The sequence below is a fragment of the Microtus pennsylvanicus genome, chromosome 1, assembly GCF_037038515.1.
Source record: "Microtus pennsylvanicus isolate mMicPen1 chromosome 1, mMicPen1.hap1, whole genome shotgun sequence".
NCBI lineage: Eukaryota > Metazoa > Chordata > Mammalia > Rodentia > Cricetidae > Microtus > Microtus pennsylvanicus.
The window spans coordinates 63,085,933-63,111,861 of NC_134579.1; the positions used below are offsets into that span (position 1 = coordinate 63,085,933).

A 25,929-nucleotide genomic window follows, 5' to 3' on the forward strand; every position below is an offset into this window, starting at 1 on the left:
CTGCTCACGGCCTCGAGTCCACCCAGTACTCTTCCTACCCTTGCCATATTCAGTAGCGAGGAGGAGACCCAAGGCTGCCATATTCAGTAGCGAGGAGGAGACCCAAGGCTTCTGTTAGAGGTCAGTCCAGGCCTGCTTGTCCTGGATGCTGCCATCTTCTGGCTCTGCCCTCCCTCCTGTGTCCTTCTTTCCCTTTGCCTGTCACTTCTGTGTCAAGGTGGCTCATCTTCAAGCCATCATGCCTGCTTTCTGGGCAGGAAGAGGTGAAGGGTTTCCCCCAAAAAAGCTTTTCTGGGGTAAATGTGCCCAGACCCAACTGATACATCTCCAACACAACCCCTACACCTGAGGCTCAGGAAAAATCACAAAAGAGGGGGTGGGAAGATTGTAAGAGCCAAAAGTCCAGGATGTCTTTGGTGGGCTTCTATATATGACAGGGAAGTGGCACCCACGGACTTTCAACAATATGGTCGCCAAACAGGGCCAGCATCAAAACACCAGGCAACTGCCAATCTGGAAGAGGAAATTCCATCCCTAGATGAAGAGCACAGGTGGCCCATGAGAGAGAATCAGTGTCCTCCAAGAAGGAGCTTCCCAAGAGTTGTCCAGTCTCAGGTGGTCAGCCCAGGACACATGTAAATATGAACAGCAATGAGTGGACTCAGTAGATTATATACATGTATACATATATATACATGTATGCATATATATACATATATGCAACAATGACTAAAGGGGGAGCATGAATTCGGGGGCCAGAGGGAGGGTTGGAGGAGAGAGGGGGAGGGGTGATGATATAGATGCAGGTCTCATGTATGATAGTCTCAGAAAATAAAATGTATTAAATGACAGCAAAAAAAACTCTCTGAAGCTAACATCCTATGACCTCCACTTGGCTCTCTCTGGCTTGAATTCAGCTGACTGGCCAGCCCTAGTGTGTTTGGCTAAGACTGAGGACAGAGCACAGAGCAGTGATTTTCAGCCTTCCTAATGCCACCACCCTTCACTACAGCTCCTCATGTTATGGTGACCCCCAACCATAAAATTATTTTGTTACTTCCTGCCTAGCTACTGGCCATCAACATTTTACTAAAACAATACAAGTGACAGGGTATAAGACCATTGTCCCATACTACTGTTATGAATTGTAATGCAAATACTTTCAGGTATGTCCTCAGGTTTGTCAAAGGGGTCTTGACCCTTTTGGCTGAGAACCACTGCCGTAGAACCTTGTGCATGCTAGACAAGTGCCCTCCCACTGAGTTACCTCTCCAAGCCCTGGTCATAACTAACTGAACATTTTCTATACTGGGGAATGAACTTAGGACCTTGCACATCTAAGCAAGGGTTCTACCAAAGAGCTACACATACCCCTAGGGCTCTTTCTACTTTTACATTTAGAACCAGGGTCTTATTAAATTGTATAAACTGGCCTTGAACTTAATTTACAACAGAGGCAGGCCTTAACTTTTGAACTTCCCACCCCAACCTTGTGAGTAAATGGGCTTACATGCCCTCGTCAGCAGGCCTGACCGAGTGGATAGTTTAGCTGGGTATATGGCCATACACCAGACATAATCAGGGGTTGCTAGAAGGAAGACTAGAGAAGGCGTCAGGTGGCAGGAAAGGTGGCCAGTGAGGTTGCTTGGATTGAGATCTTGGCTAAGGACCCTCGGTCCAGCAAGCCACTGGGCCTTTTCTTCTCTTTGCCCCCCATGTCTCAATGGTGGGTACAGCAGAGAAAATCAGGTTTGAGCTGCAGGTATCTGAGGACTTTGGGGACTAAGGAGGATGAGGGTGCTCTGAGTGAACCTTTGGGCTCTCTCATCTTCCTACAGGCTGGAGGGAGGAGTCAGTGATTGGCTGGAGGGGGTGACTGTATGCTGTCCCTTGCAGCTGGCTGGTTGGAGCATCTATCAGCACATCTCCCCCCAACCCCCAGGACACTGCAGAAGCCAGTCTTCCCCAGGGAAGATCAGGTTTCCTCCGGACTGAAGCACTAGGTCCTGGAGGGGCAGGCCTCAGTGAATGTAAACTCACATTGCCTCTAACATCAGTCTTCGGAGTGAGGAAGCCTGCTCTACCAAATCAACATCAGCTGGGAATGTGCCAGAAAGTTAAACTCTCGGTTCCTACCACAGACCTGTGGAACGCCAGGAGCAGGGTACAGCAGCCCGTTCTGACAAGGCCTCTAGGTCACACAGCTGACAGACTCCAGAGTATAAGAGCCTCGAAGGGCAATGACTCTCAGCCCCAAACAGCTCCTGGACTCGGAGCAGTCACACCAAAGGCTGCTGGGAAAGAAGAAACGAGGCAGACTACCCAACCCTCCGTCCTTCAGTTCGGGCTGCAAAAACTGGCTTTTCCTGACCTTGTTTGTTTTGAGACAGAGTCTGGTTGTATAGCCTTCGTTAGCCTCAAACTTTCAATTTTTCTGGCTTTGTCTTCTAAGTATCGAGTGAGACTACGTGTATGTATGTGCCACCACACCCAGCTAAAGTGAAATCTATTTAGCCCAGGCTGGCCTCAAACTCTAGATTCTCCTGCCTCAGCCTCCTGCATCACCACGAGAGAGAGGAGCATAAAGACTGGTCTGTGCTTCAGTCCAGGTCAGAAGAACCCACTTTGAGAACCACGGGCCTCATCCCCTACCCATGAGTTAACAGTGAGCTTGCCAAAGATAAGGTGTGGGCATCTTATTCTGGCAATATGGGGCAGGGGCAGCGGGGATGTTCTCATCCTCCTCTGCATCCAGTCCCCAGAGAAGCGGACACCCAAGAGGCTGAGGGGGTGGAGGCAGCTGGTATGAGCCAGGGATGGGGATGGCTGAGGCACTGCGGGGGCCAGAGAACCAACCGGTCCAGATGGAGAAGCAAACAGAGACCACAATGGTTGGAGCGCAGAGTGGTCCCTGACACTGGCTTCCAGTCAAATGTGCCATCTTGGGTGAGGCAGGTAGATTTTTGAGCAACAAAGAAAACAAGTTGAGTCGGTGGCAGACAGTCTCCACCGCAATCCAAGCCTCTGCACACGCAGAGATGGTTGGCTTTATTTAAAAAGGAGCCAATGTCTTTCTTTAGCACTAACATAGCAGCGGCCCCTGGCAATCAGACGTCATTTACACAACACTCTTGAAAGTCACACCTGCAAGGCACACAGCATAGACATCACACTCTGGGAGGCACGATCGCCCACACAGAATACATCTCTCCCTGCGAAAGTCTCCTGTAAGAGAAATACCAATCCCCAGGTCTGAAAAGAATGGCTGGCTCTGTCCTGAGAGGAGGGGCTTGGTCTCCAAAGCAGCTCAGTGACCGAGATTCCTCAGGAAGGTGTGACTCTGGCTGGGACACTGCCAGGGCCTTCTCTGCCGCTGAGAGATGTAAAAGATCTGTCCTGTCGCCCACAGGTGGGGGCGAGCCACTGGGAACCTGGCCTGTCATCAGCATCCTGAGGCCCCCCACACAGACCAGTACACAAATAGCTCCAGGCCCACGCCGCTTCCAGGGTGCTGACAAGGGCTGCTTGCTCCTGTTTCTTCTCTTTATTATTTTTAAAGGAACAAAAATTGGAGTAAAAGCTGGGAGTTCTGGAAAACTTTCTCTGGCTCTTGAGGGAACAATGGCCAAATGGAGAGGGGTGAGGGTCATCCCTGAGCTTTCTGTGGATTCTCACAGTGTGCAGGAACCAGGGGCTCCTTCTGCACCAGGTGCAGGGCTGTGGGCAAAGACAGGGCTCTTCCCAGCCCCATGGTTCAGGCATGTCTTCAGGCCCAGTTCAACACAGGTGTCGATTTTGGGCTAGTTCACGCTCCTTCAAACAAGGGATAGAAATGCTCCCACACAGACAGGTGTGTGTATGTATGTGTGTGCATGTGTGTGTGCATGTATGTGGTGATGGTGGGGGGCGAGGGACACAGTGAGGCAGGGAGGAAGATAATGTTGAGGTTGACCCCAAAGGAGGGAGCGGTGGATTCTAGGCAGCAGTCTCGTGATACGGAGAGGTCCAGGCAGGGCAGGGCAAGTCCTGCGGCAGGAAGTCCCCACCTGCATCAGGCTCCTCATCGACTAACATTCATACTGGGGTTGAGGCTGGCGGAGAGGTAGGAGTACTTGCACCTCCTTCACTTGAGGTTTTCTGCAGGACTTCATCTCCACAGTCCAGCTCTGGCCTTTCTCCCATCCCTGTCTGGTAGAGTCTACTGTCCAGGGGGCTGGGCCCCTTGGTGCCACAGAAGACAAGGACAAAGTTCAGGTGCTCAGCAACCCTGCTCCTCCGAGGGCTTGGGCCTCTGAGCCTCGGTGGACAGATGTACTCAGGAGAGAGCGGTGGGGCAGCGGGAGCAGGGACTGAGGGGGGAACTGTGTCACTGAGGTCCTCTAGGTTGGTGGTGGGTTTCTGCCTTGGCACCTCTCCAAGCGACTGACACAGAGGCAGGTGTGGGAAGCCAGCTTCGTGGTTGCCATGGCAACCATCTCTCTTCCCTCCCCCATCCTCCCCCCCAGCCAGCCTGGAGGCTCCAGGTGGGAGGCACAGGTTCGCTGCAGGCGCCGCCAGCATGGGAGGCATGACTGGGCTGCCCTCCAGTTGCCTCAGGTACCAAGGGCTCAGGCAGGTGGGAAGACTTGGCCTTATCATCCTGATTCCAGAAATTTCTCTTTGGGTTAGCATCACACATCCGAGGGCTGCATGTGAGAGTCCTCACCTTGTCTCTTGAATCCCACGCTCTCCTGCAGGGTTAGCCAATTTCCAAGTTTCTTGGGCTGGACTCTGTAGCTTTCCCTGCTCAGGCCGCTGCCTAGAGCAACCACGTTCAGAGAACACGCGGGAGGAGGCCTGCAGCCAGGCCCAGCAGGAGCGGAGACAGCAGGGGTACTCGGTGCGCTGTGGCCACTGGGAGTGGGGGTGGGGAGGGAGGATGACAGGTAGTTAAGGCAGGAAGCACCAGGCCTGTGGGCGGCCAGCTTGGTGCTCACACACAGGCAGGACTATTTCTGTGCGCCCCGCTAGCTCCAATCTCTTTTCTGCCCCACGACAATCTTGCCTTTCCCTGGTTTCTTTACATATGCATTCCCTTCCAAATTATGCTGCCTGCATATTTATGCCGTTACCTCAGATCCACTTGGGACTATCATTTTCAGCGTTTATGTTCATGATCCCGGTCTATTTGGGTGACAGGCCGGAGCTCCTGACTCAACCGTCTGCAAGTCCCCCTGTCTGGACTTTCCTGGGACATTTCACCTTGCTAGTGTATGAAATAGAAACCTCTGCCTCACCCAGGCCTGGCATACCCTTCTGCTTCCTCAGAGTTTTGATTCCAAACCTCCAATGGAGATGGGGTGTCTCAGGGCCCTTTGCAGGGGGTATCACAAGTGTTGGCACAGAAGGCCTGGTCCCCTACCTGCACCCGAGCATTGTTGAGACAGCATCCCTTCCAGAGCCACCACGTAGTCAGGACCCAGCCATTCCAGGTACGTGGTTTTCTTCCCAACAGGTATTGCTCGCACTGTGGCATCTTTGAAAAGCAGGTCTTGGCTGTGGTATTTGGAGGAGTCAAACATTTGGAACCCATTCTGGTTGCGGTCATCTCCAAACAGGTCCTAGAAACACCGAAAGCAACTGCTACATCTGGGCTTACAGACAATCGCGGGGGTCCCAACGAGCAAGCACTTCAGGGCGCCAAGTCTTTCTGTCGAAACCATCTACTTCACTACTGATGAGCCTCTGTCATGAAAGAAGTCTGGGGAAAGATTTGCATAGAGGTGCCATCCAAAGACAGGCAGAAATGTCACACCAGGCTGGTTCTTGAATGCAAAACTCAAGTGTGAGGTTTATAGCACGAAGGCCCCAGAAATGAGAGAGGGTGCAGATGCAATGACTAAGGGCTTGGCTGGGCCTGCTCAACATTTCTCAATCTTTTTGGCAATGATTTCTCGTCAATCTTACGGGCATCCTTTCCAATGAGCCCAGACAGTCTCACAGATAGGAGCTCCTGTTCTGTCACCAGGACTGAGAAAAATAGTGAGGGAGTTGATGATATCATCACCAAACCCCATCGGGGTCCCAGGGCTGATCCTGCTACTTGCTTCCCTGATGGGAACCCTTGGCCTGAATGAGAGTTGGATAGCCCTAGTGAGCTAGAGGAAGGTGAGACATAATGCCAGAAGCTGGTGACCTAGCCTTATAAGCCTAGAACTTAGGAGGCTGAGGCAGAAGAATTGGGAGTTTGAGCACAGCTTGGGATAGATAACAGTATGAACAGGGACATCTTGTTCACATATGTATAAGGTGTGTCCACTGTTATTAATAATCAAGGGGAAAGGGGAAAGTGGCGTGGAGGGGACTTGTAGAGTCTCCTGAAGCTAGCCACTATCTCAGAAAACTACAACCACACGGTATTCTTCCCTGTTTCGGAGAGCTTGAGAGACCAGCTGGGGGAGTCGCTTGCTTGAAGGAGCTGCTCTTGGGACAGAGTACATATAATTCCAAGGTTTAGGACAGCCCAGCGGCTCCACTGGTCTACGGTTCTGGTGGATCAAAGGAGGGCCAATTCAGCCTAATAAATGGAGCTAGGAGGAAACCAGTCTGGTGTGGGGACCCAAAAGCCACAGAAAAAATGATTCTAAGGGGAGGGTGGGGCTCAGGAGAAGGTGCTGTGGTCAGTGCTGCCGTGAGGTCAGGGGTCATGGTGCCCTTGACGAGAGCAGTTTCGGGGATCTAGCAAATCTTGTCTGGAGTGGGGTTACCCCCAAGAGAGACCAGCAGAGGAACTGATGGCCCCAGCATGGAGATAGCTTCGGAGGGAGGGGTTTTGCTCTCAAAGGGAGCGGCGGGGTACTTCCCAGGCAGGTTTGAACTTCCAGCACCACACAAGAGTAATAGCGGTGACAAGGGGCGGGGTTGTAGTTATCAGAGATGCGAGGCCACTCTAGCCTGGCTCACCTGGGCCTTGTCCAGAAGTCCATACACGGTGAAGATGTTGGTGTCTGGATGCACCATGACAGCCTGGGATGGCATCTGTGCCAGGTTGCAGGCTTGGAACTGGCTTACTTCAGCCCGTGCCCCATTGGGGCACAGCAGCTCATAGTCTTGTGACCTGAGGTGAGCAGCCCAGGGTTCAGGATTGTGGCCTGAGGGACAGCATGGGGTGGGAAGAAGTGGGAGAGAAATCCATGAGACCCTTCACCAGGAAGAGGTGGAGCTATCTGGACAGCTTCCTGGGAATCAGCATTTCCAACCAGCATTTGCAATGCTGAAGCAAGCGGCTGGTACCCTGCCGAGTCCTGTCCTTTTGTCTTGAGGTGCTCACTTAGCATTCTCCCTCCCCTTTCCAGAAGGAACACCAGGCGGGTTCCTCATCGAGCTAAAAATAAAAAAGCACCCTGGGAGGTATGTCTTGGCAGCCAAATCTCCCACAGCCCTGTCCAGCACAATGCCAGGCTTATGGGGACTAGGTAGACTGTCGGGCTCTTGCAGAGAGGCCAGCTTCCTGCCGGGAAGGTGGGGCCTGTGGTTCTGAGTGGGAGGTGGGCCAAGAAGCAGGCTGTGGCATCAGGGAAGGCTCTCTCCAGCATGGTTGGGGCAGAGTCCTGTTAACCTCAGTGGCCTCTGGGGACTGTGGATAGAGGTGTTTTTGTTTGTTTTGTTTTTCGAAACAAAGTTTTTCTGTGTAGCCCTGGCTCTCCTGGAAATCGCTCCATAGATCAGTCTGGCCTCGAACTCACAGAGATCTGCCTGCCTCTGCCTCCTGAGGGCTGGGATTAAATGCATGTACCACCAGTGCCTGGCTAGAATGTGAATTTTGAAATACTGATGTTTTTCCTATGTGTCTTATTTGCCTTCTGGGCCACAGCCGCACTCCTTGGGCTGTGTCTGGGACAACAGAGGAAGGGGGAAGATGGCTAAGCCTGATTTGGGGGACTGTCAAAGCCTGTGGCACAGCAGGGTAGGCAGAAAGGGCTCAGACCCCAGCCATTGATGCAGACATGACTACCCCCCCCCCCCCGACCAAAAGTAGGTGGATGATGGGAGGTGAGAGGCACTGGGCTCAGGATCTCAGATGCACCTTTTGGGGTCCTGGGACTGAGTGTCTGGGCCCTTCTGCCCTAGTGGAGTCTGGGAAGATGATTCCAGGAGACACAATTGTTTGTGCGATGAACCTGGCTGGGCTGTATATTAGTGCGACTTGAGTGGACTTCCCTGCACAGGGCCTGACCTGCTCATGACCAGTGGCCAGAGGAAAGGTCTCGCAGCCCCCATCCACAGGCTTCAGTGCCCCATAAGTACCTGCAGAGAGGCTGAGATGCGGTTACCACCTGGCAGTGGGATATGAACTTCAATTCTGGACCAAAGGAAGGCATCCCAGCATCTGCGCTTACGCTGGGGTCTCTGAGTTCTCTCCTGGATGCTGCTCCGTCTCCAAACCCAGCAATGTCCTGTGCCTGGATTGCTCCGGACCGGGAACAGCCCCCTCTCCCACCTTACTTTGCTCTAGCCCAAGCCCCTTCACATACCATTTGTATTCTCAAAGACCGTTGTGTGCTTGACGAAGGCCACATCCCCCGCATGCTCTGCAAGGCACCTGTCACACAGGAGAGCAGGGCAGATGTCAGAAGGACAATCCTGCCTGGGGGGAGCCAGGCCAGAAGATCCCCCTTCCCCACAGCTACCACCAAGTACCTGAAGGCCCCGCTGTAGCCGTAGTATCTCTCCTGGCTGCTACCCACACACTTGTTACGACCCTTCTCATCTCCCACGCAGAGTGCACACAGCGAGGAAGGGTAGTTCCTGGGGTTGTTCACAGGTACACAGCTGCCATTGAAGAACTGGCTCACGGCTAGGGCAGAGTGGGAGGGATGTGGTGAGCTCCCCCCACCTCCCGTGTCCCCAGCAGCAGAAAGATAGCCAGGGAGAAGGGCAGGCTGCAGCCCTTCCCCCATCTCATTGGCCTTGGCTTGAACTTCTTCAGGGACAGGGAGGTCACTATCTCATGATCTAGACTGTCTGTCAGGAGAGGGAATTGTCAATCCTAGTGCCTTCTGCGTGCTTTGACATAAGACAACTGTTTATTTCCTCTGAGTTATGAGCCAGAAAGAGAGGTATGTGCCCAGTCAGCTCAAGAACCTCACAGGCTTTGCACTGTGAGAATATGGGAAGAGATTTACACGAGACAAATATTCCTTATTCTGTCGCCACCTTAGCACTTAGAACACTGAGGCACAAAAGCGCACGTCCTACCCCTTTCTAACAATGTCCCCAAATGCTAGGGGCTGCTAGATGTGGGGACAACCCAGGACTGAGTGTCTGGAACACTCAGACATGCCATGAAGCTGTGTGTGTGTGTGTGTGTGTGTGTGTGTGTGTGTGTGTGTGTGTGTGTGTGTGTGTGTTGGGGGGGTTCTCCCAAGACCATGCCAAGAACAAGACCTGACCCTCAGAGCTGACCATCTTCCCATCAGATCCCAGAGAGCTTCCGGGTCTGTGCCCCTCAGTGGAGGTACCTGTGAGGACATCACAGTCCTTGGGCCGGATGAAGCCCCGCTGGATGAGGGAGCCTATGGGTACATCCCAGCCAGCAGGGCTGCCCAAGCCTGGGTGGCAGGAACGTTTGCCGCGAAGCTCGTCCAAGGTGAAAGAGTAGGAGCTGTCCCGCCTCACCACAGCCACCACAAAGTAGGAATTGCTCCTGTCCTCTTCTGCAGGGAGATGGACATCTTGAAAGGCGCCCCTTAGAAGAGCTGTGATCCATGCCTAACAGCCCCTCCTGCTTTTCTGTCTCAGCTTGTGGGTATCTTACAGGCTTGGGGGTGCCCAGGCTGATGTACCAGGATCCTTAGAGAGCACCTGGTGTCTCCACTCTTCACCTGGCTGAAGAACCCCAGGAGCCTCCCCACCCGTGGTCTTTCTCACACCCAGGTGGTATTTTTCTCACTTTTTGGGAGAAAAGCAGGCACAGCTAAGGCCTGTAGACACATTCTCTAAGCTGAGCAGGAGGGTCAGCCCTTAAGAGGACAAAGGACAGAGTCAAGCCCAAACCACCAAGAAGGTGTGACCAAGCCAACAGGCTTTGGAGGGCTCCACGTGATGTCAGGGAGAGGCCAAGGACACCCTTGCAGCTGTGGCCTGTGTGTGTGGCCTGGGCTTTCGTAGTTGTTAATGGGGGAACTGAAAATCAGGAGCATATGCAACAGACTGGCTGGGTTCCGCAAAGGCTACTTGACCCTGCTCAGGACTGAGGCCTAGGCTAGGAGGGGCCTGCTTCACGACAGATGACTGCCAAGGCCTAGAGATGAGATACTGAGAGGAAGCTGGAGGTTCTCGAAATGATTTCGGGGGAGGGGGGAAAGGTCTTAGAGTCATAAAGAACGAGCCACAAGGTGGGGCAGGTACACTCACCAGCATACTGTTCTCCAGCCGCCGGGACCAGGCCGTACACCTTGCCTGCTGTGTAGATGTCCTCACCTTCCAGGCTCACAGCGTCAATATGGCCAGCCTGCCGAAAACAGAGAGGGGCTCTGGATGGCAGGAATTCTTGGAAATGGGGGCTTTTCCCCTCTCGGGGGAAGGAGGGGTTTGTGAGCTCTGCCTCTCTTTCTTTGGGAGTCCCCCTGGTCAGGAGAATCTCGACTCTGTTTCTCTCTGTCCCTTCTTGAACTCATGAAGAGGCCAGGCCCCGAGGCTGCTGGGTGGCTGAAGGGCTAAGAGCAGCTGATACAGGTGTGTGTGTGGGGGGGACACACTTCAGTTCCTGGTGACATTGGTTTTTCAGAGTACAGATGCTGAGACTCCTGCATCTCTGCTCTGCCTAGCACTACCCTTGACCTACTGCTTGGTCCCCGGGGACTGTCATCTTCCAGAGGCCTGAGGTCTCTCAGCACTCTTCGATGGGTGGCACCTTACATGGACAAAATGTACCTACAGTGGCAGAATGGCCCAGAGAACCCTAGGGCCTCAGGACGGTCTTCCCTGAGTGCTAGGGACCGTCTGGGAAGGCAGCAGGCAGTCTTCCCTCCAGCCACCCTGGACCCTTCCTTCCAGGTCACCTATACCCTATCCCAGCTGCCTGTTCCGAAGTCTTTTGATCCTAGCCCAGGTAGCTAGTATCCTAAAAAGGGCAATACAGCTACAGAAATATGATAAACCCTAGGAGAAGGGCCAGGTTGGAGAAAGAGGGGCTGGGCATCTTATGAGGGTGTCCCACACTGTGCAGCCCATAGGTGTGAGGAGGTAACAGCGGGCAGCAGATACATAGTTGGTACACCTCTTAGGGCCTCCTTTTCACTCAGTTCCTCACACCTTCTGTGATAGAAAGGAGGACACAGCCTGACCCCTATGCCAGGGCCTGGTCACCATGGGATTCAGGAAAGGACAGCGAAGGCTACACTGGACGCCATCTCCAGAGCCTGGGAAGCTAGAACTGAGGCTCACTGGGGCCTCTTGCTGGGCTTCTGAAGAGGCCTGGGGCAGTCTCCTCCTCTCTCCACAGGCCTGGGTGCCCCCTTCTCTGACATGCTCCTCTGAGGCTGAGGGGAGGAGTGTCCCTGAGAGGAAGCTGACCCTGCCCTTCCCATCTCTTTGTGCCGGTGGCATTTGGAAAGAGATACCCAGACAAAGATCAGTTTGCCAGGCACTGGGATGGAGAAACCCTCTCCTCCCAGCCTCCCTTTGCCTTGGTGTCCAACCGGGGAAGCCAGGACAGACTGGATGGGCTCTGAGCAAGGGCTGGGGTTTTCACTGTGGATCAGTGAGTACCAGTCCTCAGGAATGGATCCTATCACGTGCTTAGGGTAAAGACTAAAACCGAACACCGTAAAGAGAAACGCCACGCATTCTTTCTGTCCCTTTCTATGCAGGATGCATGGTTTCCATGCATTGCTTTTAGAAACGTTTTGCACACTAGATCTCCAGACATGGCGGAAGCTGTTTCGAGTGTGGGCCTCTAGCAAACATCTACTAAAGGGCGGTCTCCCACTCCCGCCATGTAGAGGAGGGAGAGAGACTTCCTCAGACCAAATGCCTCTTTCCAGCCAACTGGGATGGGAGACAAGGACCATGCCAGGGACCGCACTGCCTCCTCCCTGGCCCACTCCACCTGGATATGCTCCATGCAGTGCTCTGGGGACTCGGCCGACACACACTGGATCTCTGGCTTGAGTCTCTGCCGGCTGAAGGCCACAGCCATGTCTCCGCACTTCTGGATCTCGGGTGTGGACAGCACACACCAGCGCAGGTAGTGGGGCAGCCCTGTGTAGGGTACACATGGGGGCGGTTACCTCAACAGGAAGCCTTTCAAATTAGAACTCAGAGAAATTCTGGGTCTCTTTCTTATTAGCCACATGGCCAGGATATGCTATTTAACCACTTCCTCATAGGGAAGGCTGTGTGATGTTTGGGGCAGACTGGCTGCTGTGTATTGAACTCAGGCTGGCTTACTATTGCCATAGGTGGGAGACCTACATACAGGGATGGGGCTGGAGGCAGGGAGGCCACCTAGAGGCTGCCGCATTAATCCGGGCAACAGCCTACGCCTGAGCCTACACAGTGACGAGAGAGGAACGGGGAAAGTCGGGAATGACAGCGGACAGGATTCAGTAGTTCCAAATCAGGCTCTGAGGACCTCAGTCCCCGAACCTGGAGGGTCTTCCAGGGTCCCACAGGACACATGACCATAGGACTGCTTCCTCCCCAAACCTCTAAGCAGTAGGGAAGTGGGAGTGACCGGTTTCTACAAGGGCCACAGGCCACAGTCTGCTGCCTGGGTAGGTGGCCGGCCCGGTGGCCTCATGCGAATCCTGCCACGTTGCGTTTAGGCAGCGATGTGGCCGGCAAGGGCAGGGACACGGACTCACGGTTGGGGTCGCAGAGCAGGCCCTTCATGGCTTGCAGGTATTCCTGGCCCAGCCAGGCCTCATAGTTCTGGGTGGCGATGGGCACAAGCTCCAAGGTGGAGTCTTTGAACAGCAAGTTCTTCTGGCCATAGGCCTTGGAGCTGAACATCTGGAAGCTGCTGGACTCGTGGTTGAACAGAATCTGCGTGTCAAAGGGAGAAGCAGGGCAGTGAGGGGATTGCGGCCTACATCCCTCCCACCCAAGTTCAGCCACGTGAACCGCCTTCCTGCGACCTCAGGCCAGGTGCCCACCCTGCCACTTCTCCACATTGCCTTCCCTGGTGCTCTGTTCTCTATACCCCTCCAGTTCTGCCTCATCAAAGCCCCACCGTTTGAACACAGGGCTCACGGCTCAGGTTTAGATGGTTATGAGCACAGGTAATTCCCCGGGCGGGTGACTGACATAGCGGGGTGACTGCAAAGCTCCGTTCATCACTTAAGCAAAGGCACAGTGGTCACCTTATTTGCCCACAGGTCGTGGTTTTGACCTTCAGAGGCACAGGTCGGAAACTTCCACTGAGGGGTTCTGAAACTCTGAGGAGTGCCCATGCTCTGGCTACTCCCATCCCAGACAGCTTGTGAGGTGCCTTTCACACTGCCCTGGCTGCTGGCCCTCTCGGGTCTGTCCCAGGTAGAGTCCCTCCAGACGTTAGCCCTGAGCACCCCCGCCAAGGGCCCCGTGCTACCTGGGGGCTCTCAGGGCACGACATTCCTCCTCACCTGGCCTTCATTGAGCAGCTGGAATATGAGGCCCCCATGCATGTCGTTCCTGACCACCACGGCATGCGCAGGCACGCGGGCCAGGTGGCACCGTCTCCACTCAGTGACATCGGCCCGGCTGCCATCCCTGCAGAGTAGCTGGAAGTCCTGGGACATCAGTGCCCTGCCCCAGGACGGCAGGGTTTTCCCTGGAAGGTGGGAACTGGGGAGTCAGCTCCTGTGCTCACAGAGGATGGGGAGGGCAGTGGGGGATGGGAGCGGGGTCTGGAGGAGGCTGGACAGTTTGGTGGTGGGAACCTAGCTCCGGCGATGAAAGTTCTTCAGCCGTACACAAGGCCTTGGATGTGCTCTTTCTACCTCATAATTTCTGTGAGGATAAATGTGAGGGAGCTTGCCGTAATACAACACGCACTAACATGGCTCCTTACAAGAGGTAAGAGAAGTAAAAAACCAGAGGTGCTTAGGGTGAGAGCTAAATGTAGCAAAGTGAGCAGGGGACAGGGGGAAAGGGGCAGGGGGCGGAAGACACACAATCTCCTCAGAGCCGTGGCCCTGAGGGAGAAGGGTAGTCCTGCAGGCTTTGTCCAAAGCGCAAGGTTTCTATGTTGGTTTACTTCACCTTAAGGCTTTTTCTCCTAACTCACTTCCTATGTCTGCTCACCCTTGACCGTCACTACGCACACAGCTGCCTTTCCCCACAGCTCAGGATTTCCCACACTGTTTCCTAAAGTCCATGCTTCTTCTTTGCGGATCTATTTATATTTTTGTTTGCATCTATGTGAGTGGACAGTTGCCTGTGGAGGCCTGAAGAGGATCAGGTTCGCTGGGGTCACAGTACCTGTGAGCTGACTGATGTCTGCGCTGTGCCTGTGAGCTGACTGATGCCTGCGCTGTACCTGTGAGCTGACTGATGTCTGCGCTGGGGTCACAGTACCTGTGAGCTGACTGATACCTGCGCTGTACCTGTGAGCCAAATGACTGATACCTGCGCTGTACCTGTGAGCCGAATGACTGATACCTGCGCTGTACCTGTGAGCTGACTGATGTCTGCGCTGGGACCTGAACTCTGCTGGAAGAGCAGTAAGGCCTCAACGGCTGAGTCATCTCTGTTCCCAATTTCACACTTTTCTTTTTCTTTATTTCTTTCTTTATTTTTTTATTTTTTTGGGGTTTTTTTTGAGACAGGGTTTCTCTGTGTAGCTCTGTGAGCCTCTCCTAGAACTCCCCCTATAGACCAGGCTGGTCTCAAACTCGCAGAGATCCGCCTGCCTTTGCTTCCCAAGTGCTGGGATTAAAGGGGTGCGCCACCACCACCTGGCTTCACACATTTCTTAACAGAAAAGCAGTATTTATCTGAGATTGGCAATCAATACCAAGCAGGAGTATTATGAAGAGTCATGTTAAGGACTAGAACCAAACCACAGTGGGTCCTACCTAGTGATCCTCCTATGACCACTAAACCCGGGGTTCTCAACCTTCCTAGCGCCGCCACCCTTTAGTGCAGTTCCTCATGCTGTGGTGGCCCCCCTTCCCCCAACAACCATAAAATCACTTTCGGAGGTACTACCTAACTGCAATTTTGCTACTGTTATGAATTGTAAGATAAGTCTCTGATATTTCTGGTGGTCTTAGTTTACCCTTTAAAAAGAGCCATTCCACCCCCGAAGGGGTGGCAACCCCAAAAGAGCCAATGCTCTAAACTTGAACAAGGGGACTCTGTCAGGAAGTGAGAAGGCAAAGGTTACCTGTGGGGTCATGAGCACTCTCTCACAGCTAGAAGCCCAACCACTCAAGCCGCAGGCACACCCAGCAAGGCCTTTCCATACCCACACGGGCACTTAGAGAACCCTCACCATCACACAGGGCACGTCCAATGCATTTCCCCATCCCAGCCTCTCTCCACTTAAAGCTGCTGAAAACCTTTCATGAAAACCTTTCAGAATCATTTGTCAAAGAGTCAAGCATGCCTTTTAGGCCTCTTGCTTCTCAGCTTCAGGGACAAAATCCTACTAACTCACCACTCTAGGCAATGTTGATTCTACTGGTTTTGCTCCCTTCCTTCCTTCCTTCCTTCCTTCCTTCCTTCCTTCCTTCCTTCCTTCCTTCCTTCCTTCCTTCCTTCCTGTGGGGTGTGTGTGTGTGTGTGAAGACAGGATCTCTCTGTGTATCCCTGGCTGTCCTGAAATTTGCTATGTAGACCAGTCTGACTTGATCTCACAGAGATCTGCCTGCCTCTACCTCCCGAGTGTGGGGATTAAAGGCGTGCATCACTGTATCTGGCTCACAAAGATGTTTCTGAACTACTTTAAAAACCGTTAGGTTGGGGCTGGAGAGATGGCTCAGAGGTTAAGAGCATTGCCTGCTCTTCCAAAGGTCCTGAGTTCAATTCCCAGCAACCACATGGTGGCTCACAACCATCTGTAATGAGGTCTGGTGTCCTCTTCTGGCCTTCAGACATACACACAGACAGAATATTGTATACAAAATAAATAAATAAATACTTAAAAAAAACCCATTAGGTTACTACTCAAACTTTAAAAAGAAACAAAAGAAAACAACAATCACATACACAAACAAAACAACAAGATAATCAGGGGCTGGAGAGATGGCTCAGGATTTAAGAGCACTGGCTGCTCTTCCAGAGGACCTAGGTTTGATTCCCAGCACCTACATGACAGCTCACAACTGTAAATCCAGCTCTAGGGCTTCTGATGATCTCCTCTGGCTTCCTTGGGCACTGGGCGTGCAAGTAATGTACAAACATACATTCAGACCAAATACTCATGCATACATGAAACTAAAAAAAAGAGAGAAAGAAAAAATAAAATGCTGATTCAAACTCAACACAGTGCTATTGTTTGCCCCCCTTCCAAGCTCTCCCTTGCTAACCCATTTGGGACCATCAAGGACAGTTCATCTAATGGTCCTGTCCTTTACTGAAGACAGCTCTTTGTGCCGTGTCCTCTACTAGATAGCTAGCTGCCCACACTAAATTTGGTTTATGTCTGCCTTCATGAAGTTTAGACTACATGATGGATCCACCGACTTCAGGCACAACAATTAGCCCCAAAGGACAGGTATTGAAGCCACTCCCAGAAGCCATAGGTTATCAGATGAAAATCCCAGTGCCAAGGTGGGGCTGCCTCCCTAGGAGTTGCATCAAAGGACCATGCCTGGATAGTTAATTTTGTAGGACTGTTCTGGTTTTAAGACAGCTCTTTTGTGCCTTAAGACCTCATTAACCCGCTCTCCCCAAACCCAAACAACAATAACAAAAACAAGAAACAAAGAGAATAAGGCTCACACACCCTGGACCAGACAAAAGTCAGAAGTGGCCGCTGGGGTGGGGGCAGGCTGGGAGCTGGGGGCTAGGGATGGGGAGAGTGGGAGCACAAGGGTTTGCTTCAGTCCACAGTACAACTGTGGTACTTAAAAAAATCTTACTGGGGGGCTGGAGAGATGGCTCAGAGGGTAAGGGCACTAGCTGCTCTTCCAGAGGTCCCGAGTTCGATTCCCAGCAACCACATGGTGGCTCACAACCATCTGTAATGTAATGAGACCTGGTGCCTTCCTTGCCAGCAGTACATTGTGTGCTTAATAAATAAATCTTTAAAAAAATCTTACTGCATATAATTTCTACTTCAGTTTAGAGAGGGAAAAAACTCTTACTGATATTCAGGTAAATTCACATTAAAAGATAGTTCCAGCCATATCTGTAATCTTAGCACTTATGGTAATCCTCCTGCCTCAGACATCCAAGTGCTGGGATTATAGGCATTCGCCACTGCGTTTGGCTGAAGGTTCCAAACTTCAACTACTACAAAGTTCAAAACAAATTTAAACCAATCCATCCCAGCAACCCATCTTCAGCAAGACTGTCCAGGGGCAAACTGGTCTTCTCCAGGTCACAGGCGCATAGGGGACATCAGGAACGGACAGGGTAGCCCACAGTGTCTGGTGCAGGGTTAGTAGACTTAAGTGGTCACGGAGAGAACCCAGCGCCACGCTCAGAGCAGAGCCTCGCTCCACCCACCCTTGCCGCACCAAGCACTGGAATGTTGCTGGTGAGACCCCTCTGCGGCCTTCTGCAGATGGGAAGCTAAGGTCTGGAAGACATGGGGCTTACCCAGAGTGCCCCGGGAGACTCAGAGCAGCACTGAACCAGACTGCTCGGATCTAGGGCCAACCTGGGCAGCTCCGCCTGATCCCCACTCACCGTCCGTGTTCTCCAGCACCGTGCTATGCTTCACAAAGGCCACATCCCCTGCTCCTTCTGCCAGGCACCTGTGTATGAAAAACCAGGAGCCTGGTGGATCCCTGCTTCGTCCATTCAATGCTACCCCGCTTCTACCCTGGAAGTTTGACCAGGGCTTCAGGGGATGACCCTAGGAGGTATGTATTTTACAGTTCTTCAGTTCTGGGGGCCCGCCCCCAGACTGTTGGTGGTGTGGTTTTGCCACGCTGTGGACCCTTTTTTAGCTCCATCGTATGTTGGGTGGGCCAATAAGGTAGGCAGGGTGGGGCTTCTTTGATCTGTGCGCTCTCTCTCTCTCTCTCTCTCTCTCTCTCTCTCTCTCTCTGTCTCTCTCTCTCTCTCTCTCTCCTTTCAAGACAGGGTTTCCCTGTGTAGCCCTGGTTGTCCTGGAACTTACTTTGTAGGCCAAGCTAGGCTGGCCTTGAACTCACAGAGATCCATTTGTCTCTGCCTCCCTAGTGCTGGGATTAAAAGCGTGTGGTACTATGCCAGGCTGTGAGTGGCCCCTTACAGTCAGTGTGGGGCCTGCGCTGCCTTCCTCGGCCTGCCATCTGAAGCCTAGACATCCAGTATACTTTGAAGATGACTCTCCTCTGACACAGGGGACTGGACGAGGAGGCCTTTCATGTCGTAACCAAATGTCCCAAGTGGAAAGGATCGTGACTTTCATATTCTCCCAGTATGAGAGGCAGATTGGCCAGAAAATAAGGAGACTGAGCTGGGGGCCGGGGAGGTACCGGACCACTGAGGTCTGTGAGGGACATGGGGAGGTAGTAGGGACTGTGTCCTCCCTCTGTGGTACAAATTGTTCACCCGGCCACCAATAATAGGGGCCACCAATAATAGTCCTTTATGTGGGGACATAAAGGACTGAGTGCTGCAGGAGCTGGGAATTCTCATGCAAGACATGGGACTAGACATGAGCCCTTAGACTCTCTCTTGGGTCCTGGCAGGCTGAAGTGCCGGTCAGGACCAGCATAGGGAAAGGCCCTCCCTGACATCAGGGGCCTGAGCTGGCTTTTTCCATTTTCCTTGGTCAGAGCTCTCCCTTTTCTAAGCACACCAAACATGTTGACTTTGTGAGCAAACCCGCCCTGGCATCTTCCGGTTTCGTGTTTATTATAAATCAGGAAGAGGTCTGCACAAAGGGCTCTTTGAGGCCCGGCAGACCACAGGTCACTTCCCTGCATCCCTTAGCTCTCCTGCTGCACCCTGCCCCGTCCCTCACCGGAAGGCCCCGTCCCTCACCGGAAAGCCCCGCTGTAGTCATAGTATCTCTCCAGGGGGCTCTTGTCACACACGTTGTGCCCAGAGGGGTCGCCACGGCACAGACGACAGAGGGACTCAGAGTAGCTGGTTTCTCCTGCTCCAGGGACACAGCTGCCCCCGAAATAGTCGCCAACGGCTGTCGGGAGGAGCAGAGAGGTCACTGACCCACCTTTCGGCTTCAAGTGAAGAAACGTCAACTGGATCACACTAGTACTCCCAGACTGGGCCCTAGGACCCGGGTGGGGCTGTCGCTGTGGCTGGAAGGTAGAATGTTGTCTGTGAATGTCTTCACAGGACAGCCGAGTGCAAACTGGGTTCTGTTCTCACTGCAGAGTTTTCAGATCAGCGACCAGCAATTTTACCCAAAAGGCGAAAGTAGTGAAGAGACTTGGCTTGTTGTGGGGTCTGACCTACCTGCTGACCTGCATAGTTTTTTGTGGGGTCTGTCTTTCTTTCTTTCTTTCTTTCTTTCTTTCTTTCTTTCTTTCTTTCTTTCTTTCTTTCTTTCTTTCTTTCACACTAGACTGGTAGACCACCCATACATACTTGGCCACCCTCAGAGACTGTGGCCCTAGGATATCCCAGGTTGTCAGTTATACCATGGCTGAGTCCACAAGCCACTTGGGAGCTTATGGGTGACATCAGCAACTTGTCTAGGGGGCTTGGGACACATCTAGACAGAGGCCACCCTCAGCAGCCTACACGAGACCAACTCTTCTTGGTTGTCTTCGTACAACTGTGGTTGGGTTCTAGGCTGGGCTGTATTACATGGGAAGGGGCAATGGGCTCTGTAGGATGGAGGCCACCAGGGTGGGCCAGCAGAGTGGAGGGGGTGACGCCCTGACTATAGTCAGGGAAGGCTCTCCTAGGAGGTGGGGCTTTGCAGGTTCCAAGGGGGTGTGGGATGAGAGCCATGCACGGGCAGAGTGAGAAAGGAGGGGCTGACTGGAGACTTCAAGCTGCCCCCCCACAGCCCTCACCTTTGAGCACATCACAGCCCATCACTGAGAGGTGGCCGCTCTCCACTAGGTAGCCAACGGGCACGTTCCAGCCCACAGTCCGGTTGATGCCTGTGTGGCAGGACTTGATGCCCTTCAGGGTGTTGATGGTCATGTTGGAATTCCTCCTGACCACGGCCACGGCGTAATAGGAGGTCCCAGCATCTAGAGAGGGAGAAAGACAGAGTGAGAACAGCAAGGGAGAGGGACACAGGCGACTCCAGGAAAAGCTATTGAAGACGGTATCCAACGCACGTGTGTGCGTGCGTGCGTGTGTGTGTGTGTGTGTGTGTGTGTGTGTGCGTGTGCGCGTGCCTGGTCAGTGTGTGTGCACGTGCATGCGTGCATGTAGAGGTGAATACATGGATGTGTGCTTGGTTCTTTATCATTGAGAGAGCTGGTGAGAGCGCATCTTACCACAAGATTTCCCCTCCGGCCCCCGCCGCACCCCTCCTCTGCCTTGTGAACGAGACACGTACAGGGACAGTGATTCATTCAACTGTTCCCATTTTCCTTCTCGAGCCATCTGGCCATTGCTGGGTCTCCACAACTCGAGTCAGAAGAGCCTTCGCTTTCTGAGAGCGGAAACCCTAGGAGAGCTTGCAGGTTTAAAGTCGGGGCCCATCATAGGAGCCTTGCCCCATCTTTAGCCTCCTCTGCAGGCTTCCTGGTACCTTTCTCTTGCCCTGTGGGGAACTGGGCTTTGGGGTGCATGCCGGCTAACTGACCCTTGCTGGTGAAGCAGGGCTTCTCCTCACCATTCCACTCCCAACCAGGTCCCGTGGGTGCCCAGTGGGGTACTGAGTTAGCCAGAGGAAGAGCTGTGCCGGTGACCCATGAGCCAGGGCGGTTGGTGGCCTTCGAGGAAAGGCTGTCTGTGCTGGACTGTGACCTGTGTCGTGAGACTGTCACTAATTCAATTAGTAGCCAACTGGGCCTTCTCTGGCTAGTGCGGAGACTTGGATGAGGCCCCATTCAGAGGTTGGCAAGGCTGAGGGGCAAGGCCTTAGGGAAGGCTCATGGTGAGCACCAGAGATTGGGGACCCTTCACAGGTCCTTGGCAAAGATGCGAGGAGGGCCTGGGAGCTCAGGAGAGGATATGACTGTTGCCTTGCCAGCAATAGAGGCTGGGCATTGGCCAAGCTGTGAGAGACACACAGAACAGGTCAGGTAGAAGGAGACTGGCATGGGCCATGTGACGGGATGAGAATCTGCCCCAGGTGTGGCATGTTTCTGGGTCTGCTGGGCTCTGCAGCTCTCACCGCTCCTGTCCCCATCCCGCACCAGCTGCCTCTGATAGGGGCACTGAATTATGTGTATATATGGGCACCCTGGTGACCAGGCACCTGCACATTGGATTCCACCTAGTTCTGCCCCAGGCATGTGGCTGCCCCTCAGTAAAAGCCCAGTGGGCAAAAGTTGGGGTTTTGTTGTCGGGCCACCCTGGAAGAAGAGCAGACTCGGTCAGCTTTTGCATCCCTGGCTCTCCCTCCTAAAGGTTTCAAGAGAGAACTAGGAAATTCTCAGAAGGGCTTTTTTCCTGGACCCCTAGAAGTATTCTGGGGACACTGCTGGTGACCAGCCTGGGGGCTTCAAGGTCACATGGTCAGACTGGCCCTGACTTCTCTGTGGGATCTTTGTCTCTCCCCGCATCATGTCCTTACCTTGGTCATACACTTCACCCACCACTGGCTTCAGGCCGTGCTCCTTCCCAGCCTCATAAATGGCTCCTCCATCCAAGGTGATGGCATCAGCTTCTTGGTCCTGATGGCAGAGGGAAGGTCAGCCAGCCCAGCTGTGGGCCCACTTAGCCAGAACTCAGTGACACCCACAGAGCCCCTCAAGAAGCACGGAGACCTCCAAAGCCTTCATCTGACCCAGGAACCTTATCTTATCTTGGCCCCATCCCGAGGGCCCAAGACTCAACCTGACTTTATTACATTTGCTCTTTACAAATATTAGTTATGAATTTTACAGAATCATAACAGACAGGCACAGTGAAACACCGGGGATGCAAGAAGGAGCTGCAGAGAAAGAATCTCTTTATTGTGAGGTTCTGGGCCTCCTGCCCCGGTCCCCAGCCAGGCTTTCCTTCAAGAGAGTTCATGCGGGACCGAGGCTGAGAGGAGCTGTCCTTCAGTGTCGCTGCCTTTTGCCCTCAAAGGGTTGGCTCCATTGGCTGGTTAGTTCTCAGAGGCCTCTTGGGGGCCAGACTGCAATGGAGCCCCAGGCAGTACCTGTCCTATGGTGACTTACCTTTCTAGACCTATCCTGCCTTTGAGAAGGGCCGGTGCCAGTTTACTGGGTCTCCCATCACCCAGACTTGCCTTCCCATCTCACATTCTCAGGGCCCTAGGTTGGGGTTTTTTTTCTCTAGGAAACTTACAAGCCTCATTCTGGAAAACTCTGTGGCAGTGAGTAGTCACCATGGGTCATGAAGCCATTGTGTTAGCTACGGCTCCCCCACCCCCAAATTTGACACAAGCTACAGTTATCTGAGAAGAAGAAAACTCAGTTGAGAAAATGCCTCCATCAGATTGATCTATGGAGCATTTTCTTTTCCTTCTTTCCTTCCTTCCATCCTTCCTTCCTTTTTCTTTCCTTCCTTCCTCCTTCCCTCCCTCCCTCCTTCTCTCCCTCCCTCTCTCCCTCCTTCCTTCCCTCCTCTCTCCTTCCTTCCTTCCTTCCTTCCTTCCTTCCTTCCTTCCTTCCTTCCTTCCTTCCTTCTTTTTTCTGTTTTGGTTTTTCAAGCCAGGGTTTCTCTGTGTAGCCCTGACTGTCCTGGATCTCACTCTGTAGACCAGGCTGGCCTTGAACTCACAGAGATCCACTTGCCTCTGCCTCCAGAGTGCTGGGATCAAAGGTGTGCACCACCATGGCCAGTTGGAGCATTTTCTTGATTGACGGTAGATATGGAAGGACCCAGGACAGTGTGGGCAGTGGCACCCCTGGGCTGGTGGTCCTGGTTGTGTAAGAAGGTAAACTGAGCAAGCCAGGAGGAGCAAGGCTGTAAGCAGCCCCCTCCATCACCTCTGCATCAGTTCCCGACTCCAGGTTCCTGCCTTGAGTTCTTGCCCTGACTCCCCCCCCCCTTTTTTTTTTTTTGGTTTTTCGAGACAGGGTTTCTCTGTGGTTTTGGAGCCTGTCCTGGAACTAGCTCTTGTAGACCAGGCTGGTCTCGAACTCACAGAGATCCGCCTGCCTCTGCCTCCCGAGTGCTGGGATTAAAGGCGTGCGCCACCACCGCCCGGCTGTGACTTTCCTTTTTGATGGACTGTAAGAAATAAACCCTTTTCCTTCCAAGCTGCTTTTGGCCACTGTGTTTACCACAGCATAGAAAAACAAGCTAGAGCCGGGCGATGGTGGCGCACGCCTTTAATCCCAGCACTCGGGAGGCAGAGGCAGGCGGATCTCTGTGAGTTCGAGACCAGCCTGGTCTACAGAGCTAGTTCCAGGACAGGCTCCAAAGCCACAGAGAAACCCTGTCTTGAAAAAAAAAAAGAAAAACAAGCTAGGACACTCACTATGGCTTGCTCTCTCCCCCACGAGTGGGTAGTGTCCCTGTCCCCATCCCAGCAGGGCCATTGTACAAGGGAAATCCGACCTGAAGATTTTCTCCACGTTCTCCTTTCCCCACTGGTGCCTATCTGGACTGTAGCCCCTTCATGTCCCTGCCCCCCACTGGGAAGGAAAAAGTCAGGCGCTTGCTGCTGGGGAAACTTGGGAGATTACATCGTCCAGCCCTGGCAGAGGGACATCGATCGGCCTCTTCGCAGTGAATGGGGCTGTTGTGTGCTCCTCCTGAGTCAGAGCCCTCTTGTCTGGGCCAGGGGTGGGGAACGGGCAGAAGGGAGAGGCCTCACCTTGATGAGCTGGACACAGTGGTCCGAAGAGGTGCCCTGGATGCAGAGGAGGGAGGGCTGGATGCCAGCCTCCTGGAAGGCCTTGCTCATGTCTTCGCATTTCTGCTGCTCCGGGTCTGAGATGGTACACCAACGCACCTCCATCACACCGAGTACTGTGGGCCAGGCAGCAGACAACCGTTGCTTGTTTATGCAGCCTGTGGTGACCCCATAGCCTGCATGTCCAGTCCCTCACCACATGGCAAGGCAGTGGGTGAGACACAGCGGCAGGGCAGAGCTGCGTCTGCGGATGGGTGGCTCAGAACCCAGCCCACTACAGAGCTGTGGGGAATCCCTGCTATGGGGCTCAGGCTGGGGAGAGGTGAGCACCGGCCCCGTGCCTCAACAGGCTCTGTGACCAGCAAATTCCTGCCCCCTTCCAAAAGAGGTGCTGGCCCAGGATCCCACCTCAGCGCTGTCTCTGCCCTTCTGGTCAAGAACTGGACCTTGTGACTGAGCGGTGTGGGGGCCCTGCCTTCTGCAGTGGGGGCAGAGTCAGGTCCTTGTTGTGGGAAGGTGAGACAAGCAAGGGAGGCTGAGGAGTGGATAGGTGGATTCAGGTTTCTGTTCCCTTAATGGTGACATCAGGAGACTTATTAGCAGGTGAGAAGCCCACCTTCCGTGTTGGAAGTCAGCTATGCAGAGAAGGACACACAGGTCCTCCGTGGGCTTCTTCTGGGTCCCTTGATCTGACCAGGTCAGAGTCCTAGGGAGTGTTCCAGCAGGGGCCCAGAGGAAGAGATTCCAGAGAGCCTAGGGGCTGATGACTTTGCAGCCAGAATCCTCTGGAGGCCTATACTTCGGGGAAAGATCTGAAACTTGTCTTTGGTCTGTCTGTCTGGGGGCCAGGTTCCTTCCGATGACAGCCTGCACCCCATCCTCACCAAAGGTCACCACTTGTACATTCCACTGCCTTCTTAAGCTGTGGAGCTTGGAACACTCAACCCTTGTCCCCAAGGCTCCTCTCTTCCTCCTCCTTTTTACCCTCTTTTTCCTTCCTCTCTCATCACGGCAACCGCATCCCCTAAACTCCCTCCTGCCTTCTGCACCAGACAGGACACCCCGGGACTTCTTCCCCGACATCTGGCACTCATTTTGGAGGTCTGGCTCAAGGCTGCTTCCTTCATTCTGTACCCTGGTAGGGGTGAGGGGCCCATAGACTTAGTACAGTGCCGCTCAGCACCTTAGTCTCCCTGGGGGACATTCTCACCAGTATACAGGGACAGGAGCAGCAAGAGAGTCACACTCAGGAACCTCATGGCAGTGTGCAGTGTGCAGTTGGGTTGGCTAGGATCCTGGCAGGTCCGGCCTGGCTTCCTCTCCTTGGTCTCACTGACCCTCCACTATTTAAGCGCAGCTCTGGCAGAGTCCACGCCCCTGACACACCCTGCACTGAATACCTGGACTGAATGGCAGGGCCTTGGCTTTAGCTCTGGCACCCCCTGCTGACGCCTCTGGCTGACCCAAGGTGGCTGACCCGACTCAGTTACTCCCTGGCCCTTAACAATTTGTCTTCCAAACCATCCTCTTCTGTGCTAGAGGGCCCCAATGTCACAACTGACTGGACAGGGACAAGTTCAGTTTTGGAAGGAAAGGAAGGGGGAAGGTCAGAGTTTGAGCTGGAGGGAAGCTGGTCACCAAATTCCCTGTCACCTCTGTTTTCATGCAATGCCTATGCAGTAGCTCCCTGGCTGGGGACGGGCAGACAACTGCTTTTGTTTGGGCGTAGTCAGGGGGAAGAACTTGCCTCAGGTTACCCTTGTGAGTGGCAGAGTGGACACTAGACCCAGGTGTCCAGAGCTGGCTCATCACTGTGTTATGAAAGATGGGTAGAGGACAAAATGGGGGAAGAAATGGGGGAGAGGATAAGAAGGAAGAAGAGCAGGGGAGAAGAGAGA

At 53.5% G+C, this 25,929-nt stretch overlaps 1 protein-coding gene across 1 annotated transcript; it reads right to left on the minus strand.

Moving 5' to 3' along the window:
• Window positions 1-3,005: 3,005 nt before the first annotated feature.
• Window positions 3,006-25,324, minus strand: Meltf (melanotransferrin). The gene is made up of 16 exons (XM_075967065.1): window positions 25,242-25,324; window positions 23,993-24,147; window positions 21,794-21,893; window positions 20,112-20,294; window positions 19,111-19,267; window positions 17,824-17,891; window positions 13,608-13,795; window positions 12,849-13,029; window positions 12,092-12,243; window positions 10,396-10,492; window positions 9,501-9,695; window positions 8,680-8,836; window positions 8,514-8,581; window positions 6,943-7,130; window positions 5,402-5,600; window positions 3,006-4,893 (listed from the first exon to the last, which is right to left on the minus strand). Exons 1-16 carry the CDS (start codon window positions 25,288-25,290, stop codon window positions 4,814-4,816), a joined length of 2,217 nt encoding a protein of 738 aa, XP_075823180.1. The 5' UTR covers window positions 25,291-25,324; the 3' UTR covers window positions 3,006-4,813.
• Between the last annotated feature and the right edge of the window lie 605 nt (window positions 25,325-25,929).